General features: G+C 36.6%; 3 protein-coding genes across 4 annotated transcripts; 1 reads left to right on the top strand and 2 right to left on the bottom strand.

The window, feature by feature from the left end:
• Positions 1 to 902: 902 nt before the first annotated feature.
• On the top strand, positions 903 to 3,721 carry LOC107619262 (Haloacid dehalogenase-like hydrolase (HAD) superfamily protein). Its single transcript, XM_016321519.3, has 5 exons — positions 903 to 1,375; positions 1,670 to 1,712; positions 2,500 to 2,560; positions 2,651 to 2,785; positions 3,285 to 3,721. The coding sequence occupies exons 1-5, from the start codon at positions 943 to 945 to the stop codon at positions 3,447 to 3,449; spliced, it is 837 nt and encodes a 278-aa protein (XP_016177005.1). The 5' UTR covers positions 903 to 942; the 3' UTR covers positions 3,450 to 3,721.
• A 401-nt stretch (positions 3,722 to 4,122) lies between these two features.
• On the bottom strand, positions 4,123 to 9,353 carry LOC107619155 (Thioredoxin superfamily protein). Of its 2 annotated transcripts, none has more exons than XM_016321395.3 (7): positions 9,012 to 9,353; positions 5,772 to 5,867; positions 5,538 to 5,657; positions 5,326 to 5,404; positions 5,005 to 5,091; positions 4,701 to 4,763; positions 4,123 to 4,537 (listed from the first exon to the last, which is right to left on the bottom strand). In XM_016321395.3, exons 2-7 carry the CDS (start codon positions 5,825 to 5,827, stop codon positions 4,460 to 4,462), a joined length of 483 nt encoding a protein of 160 aa, XP_016176881.1. In that variant the 5' UTR covers positions 5,828 to 5,867; positions 9,012 to 9,353; the 3' UTR covers positions 4,123 to 4,459. The 2 variants fall into 2 exon arrangements, with proteins under 2 accessions (XP_016176881.1, XP_016176882.1); XM_016321396.3 differs by lacking the exon at positions 9,012 to 9,353 and adding an exon at positions 6,147 to 6,220.
• On the bottom strand, positions 6,393 to 8,790 carry LOC148546433 (pentatricopeptide repeat-containing protein At3g12770-like). Its single transcript, XM_088499908.1, has one exon. It carries the CDS (start codon positions 8,655 to 8,657, stop codon positions 6,771 to 6,773), a length of 1,887 nt encoding a protein of 628 aa, XP_088356034.1. The 5' UTR covers positions 8,658 to 8,790; the 3' UTR covers positions 6,393 to 6,770.
• Positions 9,354 to 9,964: the final 611 nt, after the last annotated feature.

The raw sequence follows: 9,964 nt of genomic DNA, 5'->3' as shown, positions 1-9,964 counted from the left end.
TACATTAACATCATGGTTCTGTACTGCAGGACTGATTCTATTCAAACCTTCAACACCAACATTAATATAAACACAAATAATATGAAAAATCCTAAACCAAGCACTTGGATCATCACTTTTACATTTTTTACATCTGCTTTCAGTTTACCCACTCTCTATGCAATGTTCATTTTCATCTCATCATTCTCATTTTCTTTATCAAATTTTACTAGCATCTCATCTTGTACAGAATCTGTCCAGACAAATAATCCGCACCAATTCTTTTCACTAGTCTGCAAATATACATCAAGCTTAGCAAACATTAAACTCAAATCAACAATACTTAAAATTTCAGAAAGTTAGTGGACTCATATTATAATTTAGACACTCGAAGAATGACTTATTAGGATGCGTCTATGTCTCTGACCACTGAAGGACTGGCCGACACCCACATTCGCACCACTCCGGAACTGGTCCATGCCTACTTCGCACATTGTTCCTTGTCCACTTTTCCGTCGCAGAGGAGCGAATCGACCTTCTTGAAACATGACTGTCATTCATGACCGCAATAGCGATGACAAGAGCTATAGCATGATAAGGAAGAAATTGAAAAAAAAAAAAGAAGAAAAAACTATGTCTAGGATTTATAATTTGTGCCAAAGACTAAATTGAGAAATTTTGGAACGTATTCCACATCAGCTGGCCATTTCATATCGAAATTAGGTAGAAAGATCTGTATATTGTCCGAAACTCAAATTAAAAGATATATTTAGTGAGAAGCAACATTAATATACCAATCTGAAAACCACTTAAAAAATTTACTCGAGGAAAAAAAAAAACAAAAATTTCTTCCCTAAAGTTGACCCTGGTCTTACTTCTTCGGGCGTTAATACAAATAAGGCGCCTTTTTTTAACATTATTTTATGGCACATTTTGTTTGTACGGAAACACGGACGATGAAAAATGCGGTGTCTGCCTACAAAGCAGTTTCAGCCACAATCATTGCCACCGTCACTCTCCACCACGAACACACCACACTTCACTACCGCCACTAATTTACTACCATCATCATCCATGCCATTGTTCTCATCCATCCTCTCCAAAACCGCCACAACAAGGTCTCTCTTAATGTCGTCTTCGCGTTCCCCCAAAACGCGCCTCAGGGGCGTCGTTTTCGACATGGACGGAACCCTAACCGTTCCCGCCATCGACTTTGCCGCCATGTACAGAGCCGTCCTTGGTGAACACGAGTACAACAGAATCAAATCTCAGAACCCTTCCGGGATTGATATCTTGCACGAGATTGAGAACTGGACCCCTCAGAAACAGCGCAAGGCCTTTGAAACCATTGCTGATTACGAGCGCCAGGGTCTTGATCGTCTTCAAATCATGCCCGGTACGCATTGGAGCTTGTTTTCCCCCAAAATGTTGGGTTTAATTGTTTGTAGTCTTTTGTGGTTCTTCTATTCTGTTTTGCAATGTTGAATGGGAAGTTGGTGTTTTTGGGGGAGTTGGTTTAGTGGGGTTGGTGAAAGTTGATAACTTGAATTTATTTGTGTGAGAACTTGGTTTTTCTAAGTGGATTATTCTGTTTGAAGTGGAAAGAGAATGGTAGCATAAGTAGTTCAGTTAATGGTCTTACATTGGTTACGGTTGTTGAATTGCATTGCTTGACATATTTGTGGTGTAGGTGCTGCTGAGCTTTGTGGTCTTCTCGATTCGAAGAATATAAGGTCCATTTAAGCACAACATCTTCCTCTTATGTCGTGGTGTTCCAGTTATTGTGTTTAATCCCTGGCTTCTAGGTTGTCACAACTTAAAATTTTAAAGAATTTGGTTTCTATGTGAGTTAATGTTGAGTGTTTCCATATTGCTAGCTTTGCTGTTTAAGTTTATGTGAAATAGCCTCATCAATAGTACAAAACCAATCTTATATTTTCCAAATTTATTAATTTCTTCTTATTCTTAGGTCTATCTTCGTAACATGGATTCATGTTAGTAACTTTCTAAGGAATGGGTACTGTTTTTTGCTTAGATTGCATCCCCCCTTGGTTTTGTGCTCAGGGCTCTGCTGCAGGCTCAATGTATGTTTGTAAACTTGAGGCTTGTGTTCTGTACTTCTGTAGCTACATATGTTCTATATCTTGAATTGAGATGGGTTGAAATGCTATTTTGATTATTAATATGGGGAAGGAGCATATATGCTGATATTTTGATTTTTATAATCCATGTTCATATATCTCTTTGCAAATATCATGTTATTTTCATAAAATGCAAGACACTAAGTTAGTACAATCAGTTGTTTGTCTCTCTTTGGGCTGTGTATAGTTTATGAATCATGCTGAAATCATTCTTAATATGAAGTTTTAATTTCATCATAATATTTGTCAATCGACTATTATTTTATAAAGGCATTCAATTTGTCTCAAGAATATTCAAGTTATGATCTGAGTAGTTATGCTTAAGATTAAATTACTTATCATACATAGTTATTTATATTTATCTTTATTCCTTTTCCAGGAGGGGATTGATCACACGCAATGTAAAGTCAGCCGTTGATTTGTTCCATGAACGGTTTGGGGTGAGTTTATCAGCAAATTCAGTTGTGCATATTCTGTTTTCCATGTAAGTGCTAAGCACTTCCATTCTACCTTTCATTTTGTTTCTGCAGATTACATTTTCTCCAGCATTAAGTAGGGAGTTTCGTCCCTATAAACCGGATCCTGCTCCGCTTCTGCATATATGTTCTGTTTGGGATGTTCTACCAAATGAAGTAATAATGGTTGGAGATAGCCTTAAAGATGATGTAAGTGGTTTGCTTCATTATACTAACTACTTAATGCTTGCAGGATCTTTTAGTGTCTAATTTCACGTTGATCAAACATCAGTACTTCATTGAAAATAAATTGCAAAATCAAAGGCAGAACAGTAGTTATTTGCAGTTTTGCACAATAAAATTCAGAAAGGATATGAAAATTAGAAGATATTTCAAATATTCGACGTCGAGTCATTTCAACATTGCTGAGCAGTAATCTATGTGGTCTCAAAAGAGTTTTACTATCATTCTTTTTAAAGCAGAATGTGATTTATTACTGCTACTAGTGAGATTTCATCGTCTCTTATCAGGCATGAATGATGTGAAGTTGTGCATATAGTTGATGTTTTATAGTGATACTTGTTTCTAACAAAGATGAAAAGGGGTCCCTTTTCCATCCTATGCATGTGTTTTACTAATTTTGTGATATTCCAATGCATCGGAAATTGGATGGTAATTGATTGTTATTTCTTACTTGAGCATGTTACAGGTTGCTTGCGGGAAGCGAGCAGGAGCATTTACATGCTTGCTTGATGAGACGGGAAGATATGATTCTCCCAAGTACGCCGATGTTGAACACAAACCGGATTTCAAGGTGACTTCCCTTGCTGAAGTTTACTCAATTTTGGAGGTAAATTTTGACTTGTCACCATGAACCACGAGAAAGATCAAAGAAACTCAGCAGGACCAGTTGTTTTTTAGTTGGTGCTAAGAGATCTAGACAAGGTGGCATATGTCATTGGGTAGTTTTTTATTCCTAACCTTTTGTAAGTTTATAAAACAAAATATCCCTGGAAATTTTAGGTTGCACGATGTAATTAGGTTCTATTCTTGATCACCTTGGTACTTATTTTCTTGTTTGGGAAGTTGCTACTCCCGGTTGTATAAAAGAGAGCAAAAAAAGGTACTACTCCCTTGATGAAGAAACGCAAAAGTATTCTCATGGCGTTATGAGTATTACTGACTCTTTTCCAAACACAACCTAATTTTTCTTTTGGGAACAGGACTGTCATTCACCCCGGTAGTAATGGCAAACTAAGAGAACATTCAAGCTAAACAACGAAAGAATAGAATTAAAAGGGAATTTGGAACCTTTATGGACATATATTATTGTTCAGCTGCTTGTGAACCTCCAAGCATCTCATCTTCACGTTTATTTTCATTGTTTGCTTGCCACTTTTATAGATATCTGATCTGGAATTCATGGGTGAATGCATGCCGATAAAGGCTGAAAAGGGGACTGTCTACAATACTTCGTAAATTTTTGAGAAAAAAATTGTTGGATTTTGTCTGAGATAAAAATTACAGAAATAAAAAGACATTCGCAGTTTTAGGAAGTGCAATCTATCTTTGTTTATTCTTGTTTCTGACTTGACAATGAAACAAGTTTCTGAATTCATTATCTTATATTTTGTTTTAGAGGCAGTATTGGATGACAATAACTTCTTTCTAAACTAAGCATAAGCACAAATTTACACCATATCCAAATTTTTGCTGTTTACTTGAATCTAAAATCAAAGCTGCGCAAGAAATGCAACAATTCAGTTAGATGAGAAACCCACTCTACATAGTAGTGTCTATAATCATTCATCTGTTGGCCTCATGTGAACATGCGACTATATATTACATTACATAGTTTATTCAACGGATGAAAGCTAAAATGTTCTATTTTGGATCTGATGCGCTTATACCATGGCGCTTGAAGAATTCTCTAAATCCATAAGCACTAACGTCATAGTTGAACTGCAAGTGCACCAATGCATGAAAATCAGATAAAACATTAAACTGTTCTACTCATAAATTGCATATTACATTGCTTTCCTACCTAGGTATGCATTCATTTCACACGTGTAGTTGATAAATTCAAAATCGGTTAAGGAGAATAATAATAAACTATTATACTTACAGGCAAGACCTTCACATTGTATTTTTTAATACTTGGATCAGCCACCCTTCCCTGGTTAGCTGCCTGTATTGAGGAACACAAGTCTTAAATTTCGATGAAGATTTACATGGTTATGTAATCACTCAAATGATTAACCTATGAATAAAAATCATACTATAACAATAGACCATTAAAAGAGAATTCATTACAGTTATAATATTACTCAAATGCTTAAAAAATCAGAGTATTCATTACAATTTCTTCTCATGAGCAAGTTAAGCAGTTTAAGTAATTAGACTATTAAAAAAGAGAGGAAATACTATACTTGTTCCGGGCTATGAAATATCTCAATGAATGGATACTCGTTTTTCTGCCGAGTTATACAAAACCCAGGATACTTTGGGCATTCAACCTGAAAAGTACCAGAAATAACCAATTCATCATCAATAAGCAATAACAATAGAGTACGCAGATAATACAACTAAGAATTTCCAAATGCCAAAGCTTTCAAAGAGATGGATTGTAATGTGTGCATGTCTAACAAGTAACAACATAATGGGGATGCTGTTATGCATAATAGTAATTTTTAACATTATTGATATGACTGCCAACACTTACAACCAGGCACCAATGAACAATAACTTACACGCATGAACTTCACGTGTGGATAGAACTCCACAGCGGCTTCCTCTAATACTTTGTCAAGATGTCGCGTGTAATTTCCCCTGCATCATTCAATAATTAGCAGTTAATCCTAAATCTTCGTGGTGGTTTCTTTTTTCTCGTTCCATTTAGTTCTAAAGTGAACTTCAAATAAGTGGTAATCAAACAATAATTCAAGGGCATACTCCAGATCACCTGATTGTAAATGCAACCACCATAGGATAACCTTCATGAAGGAGTTCAACAAATTCGCGCTCAGAGGTAAAATGAATAACCCGTGATGGTCCAAGATCCTTCGGGTAACCAGTGTAATACCTAACATTATTACCAGAAAACAAAAAAACCTCAGTGAAACTCGACACGTTGCAATAACATACACTTGCAAATTGAACGATAGTTGTTTACAACTAAGTAATAGCCAAGTCATACTTGCAGGTTGAACGAAGGTGACTCATCATCCGAGTTAAAAATGAATGATCCTCCATTTCAAAAAGTAACAACGCAAAAGGTTATGATGCCCAGTTCCTGCAGAGCATGAATACATTAATCTCATTTACCATCTCATTCAAACATAATGCAAAACAGTTCTTGCATGAATTCTCCTATGATATGCTTAAAGATTCAACTGAAACATTTTATCGAACAGCTAGTGAGCATTATGATAATATGATCGCAGCAATATTATTAGTGATGAATGTGCAAGTGAGTGTGGAAAATGAAGTGATTCTACGTTACTTCCAAGTGAAGATAAATTCTACAATTTTATTCACTTCCCCAGAACACAAGCAGAACAGAAAAATTTACCAAAATTTCTTCACTTTCCCAGAATCCAAACATAAAACTCAACCGTATGAAGTGAATTAGCAAAACAATCGAACGGGGAGTTTGCAACTATCATTGGGCTTAAATTCTTTTGGCTTGGGCTAGACTTTAGCATGTTTTTCTTCAAGAGAAGGCATTTTGGGCCTTAGCTCCTGAATTGATCCACCATTTTTTTACCGTGGAAAACAAAAAAAAAATTATTAAGACATAAATCTGGATATCCACTTGTCTTATCTGAACCTAATTCAGACACACTAAATTGATAATGAACTTAAAAAGTAGAAGACATGAGAAAGAGGGAGTAAAGGAATTTACAAGATTCTTGAGAGTCAGATCCACTATTGTAATACATAATTCTAACTGATTAAGGTCATTTCATCACGTTTTACGAAATGTTTCCCCAAGCATGATGGAACCTTAAGAGGACTTTTTTAAAGAATCATAAGCTGGGTTTTTGTGTTCTTGCTCTCACTTGACCAATGAATAGCACATCAAATTTTGAGTCAGGGAAGATCAAGCATAATATCAGAGATGGCTGACCTCTTTGGCAAACTGATTTTTGATGTTTGCTCTCACTTACAGGCTCATTAATCATTACAAGGAAATTCATGGAAGAATATCAATATCATCATAAACATCTCCTGTCATTACTGATACCATGTCAACCAACATTTCATAGATTAAATCAGAAGATGGATGAGCTTTGTCAGCAACCATAAAGGAATGAGTCTTTCCACTGATAGTTATCCAACTGCAACCTGGAACTTTTCTTAAGCCTCTTTCTTTCATCATTGTTCTCACCTCAGTTACCACATCCCATCTTCTATCGGAAGCATATGTATTCGAAAGTGAGATGTAATTCGAAGGATTTTCAGGTTCTAGCTCTAAGAGACACCTATACGCCAGGTCTCTTGTCGTCGAATTTCCATGTATTATAGAAGCACTTAAAAGAGATCCCCAGACACTTGGACTGGGATCCAGCGGCATTTCTTTTATGAAATTTAAGGCTTGATCAAGCCGGCCTGATCGACCTAACATGTCAACAACACAAGCACAAATTTCAATTGTTGGTTGCATTTCATGCTTAGTCATTAGTGAGTTATATATATCGATGCCTTCATCAACCAATCCTGACTTGCTACAAGCAGAAAGAACACCAACAACTGTTATCATGTCTGGTTTAATCCCTTGCTTGAGCATTTCATAATATGTGGCAACAGCTTCTTCTCCTCTTCCATGTAATCCGTATGCAGATATCATTGAACCCCAAGAGATACCATCTTTGGGGTACAAAATATTGTCAAACACTCGTCTACCATATTCCAAACTCCCACATTTGGAATACATATCTATTAAAGCATTACATAGGGAAACATCATCATTTAGCTCCATTTTTATAGCAAATGCATGGACTTGTTTCCCACCAGTTAACCCAGCAAGCAAGCCACAAGCTGGAAGCACACTAACGAGTGACACTTTATTGGGTTGTGCTTCATCCTTTGCTTGCATCTCACGGAACATAACCAATGCATGCTCAGGTTCTCTGTTCTCTACATAACCATTGATCATCGCCGTCCACACATAAACATTTCTGCTCTTCATTTGATCAAACACTGCCCTACCAAGAACAACCTTACCACTCCTCGAATACATATCTATCAAAGAAGATCCTACATGAACATCAGAACCCATATCCATATCCAACCCATTCTTCACAAGATAACAGTGGATTTCCCTCCCATAATCCCATTTCTCACTACTACCAGCACAAAACATAGGCAAGAGACTTGCAACTGTGAAAGCATCAGGCTCAAACCCTTCAGATTGCATTCTCATAAAAAACTTCAACCAGAAACCTTCACTGGAATAAGAACCACATCTTTCCAAAGCGGCAAACCCAGAAATTATAACATTAAACGAACTCACAGTCCTGTGAGGCATTTCGTCAAACACCTTCATCGCATCACTAAACATCCCACACCTATTATACATTGCCATTACAGAATTTGCAACAACAACATCAGACAAAAACCCAATCCTCATGCTCTTCCCATGAACCACCTTCCCACAAATCAGGTCCTCAAGCTCGCCACAAACCTTGGAAACAGTTGCTAGAGTGTAATCATCGGGCGAAACACTAGGACACATTTGGCGGAACAACTCGAGTGCCCCAAAAAAGTGGCGATTTTTGGCATAAGCATTGATCATTGAGTTCCAAAGGTAGACGTTCTTGGCGTCAAGGGTCTCAAAAACGCGCCTGGAGAAGTTTGAATATCCGCAGGTGGCGTAAGCAGAGATGAGCCTTGTGAGGAGGAAGGGGTCTTGGGAGAAGCCATTTGTGAGGATTTGAGAGTGGGATTGGTGGGTGCGTTTGAGGGAGCAGTGGTCGACGCAGAGCTGAAGGAGGCGGAGGAGGAAGTGGTGGGAAATAGTGGCAGAGTTGTAATAACGAGAGTTTGTGAGGCTGAAACTGAATGTTGTAGGGAGAATCATAATACTATGGCGAGAGAATTTGGTATGGTCTCAGATCAAATTTATTAACAAATGTATCTACATCAAGATAGAAGCATGAGATGGAATAATTATCCATTAATGTGCTTCTTATAAACCATTTTAATAAGCTATCCTCCTCCCATTAGTATTTATCTAAACATAAAAATTAAAAATGTAAACAAAACAAGAACAAAGAAAAACCAAACAAAAATAACAGAACAATCAAGCATAATAATACCATAACATACAAATTGATATTTCTAACAATATTCATAATTAGAATTCAGAGCTCAAGCATGATATTCAGTTAAAATAAATAATTTTAACAGTTAAAATCAAGGTTTAGTGGTTTACCTGAAAGTCTGAAACTGCAGCACTGCACGAAAGGGGCTGGTGGGCGGCGGCAGCAACTGTCAACGAAGACGGCAATGAGCTGTTGGCAGGGAGATGAGCAAGGCGAGAGTCAGAGACGAGAGCACCAGAGAGAACCGGTGGGTGACTGGTGCGGTGAAGAAGGAATGAAGCACGAATAAGAAGTGAAGACGCGATTCAGGGGCGCCACTGAGGCAGGGTCCCAGGGATGCGTGCCTCTGTCACTGTGCTCCGGTTTTGATGGTCCCAGCAGGTTTGCATTCTTAGGTGAACTCTATGGTGTAGAAATAAAATTTTTTCTACACGAGAAAACGAACGTGACATGGATTTAGGAGTGACACCTACTCTTGTTATTATTGCTTTGTTCAAATCTGTCAAGACAAATGCATAAAAATTCAAATTTTGTCCTTTTTAATTTAACACATTCATTCTAATAAAACGTTAATTACAAATATGCTTTTGTTGTATTGAGTCAAGGAAAAACTAACTTTTGGGCTATAATGAATTATTATTTAAGGAACATATTTTATTGAATTTACCTTATCAATAAAATTAATAAGTTTTTGCCAACGAATTATAATTTAAATGGCATAGTCTCTCATAGGGTTGGAAGTGAGCCGAGCTGAGCTGAGGTAGACCAAGCTCAAGCTCGTCTCATTAACTATCGAGCCTGTTTCTTAAGCTCAAGCTCGACTCATCGAAAAACTCATGAGCTGGCTCGAACTTACGAGTTGGCTCAAATAATAAAAATATAATTTATAATTCTATATTAATAAATTATAACTTATATATTTTAAAAATATTTAAAAATTAATTTTATATATTGTTTATCTATCAATAAATTGTAACTTTTTTATTTATGTCCTATATCAAAATTATATATAAAAAATAAATGTAAAATCTTAAATAAATAAGATCATTAATATATATATATA

The sequence above is a fragment of the Arachis ipaensis genome, chromosome B9 (genome assembly GCF_059453495.1).
Source record: "Arachis ipaensis isolate K30076 ecotype BB chromosome B9, ASM5945349v1, whole genome shotgun sequence".
NCBI classification, from domain to species: Eukaryota; Viridiplantae; Streptophyta; class Magnoliopsida; order Fabales; family Fabaceae; genus Arachis; species Arachis ipaensis.
Note: the sequence above shows the minus strand (reverse complement) of the source record. Positions and strands in the feature narration are given on the sequence as shown.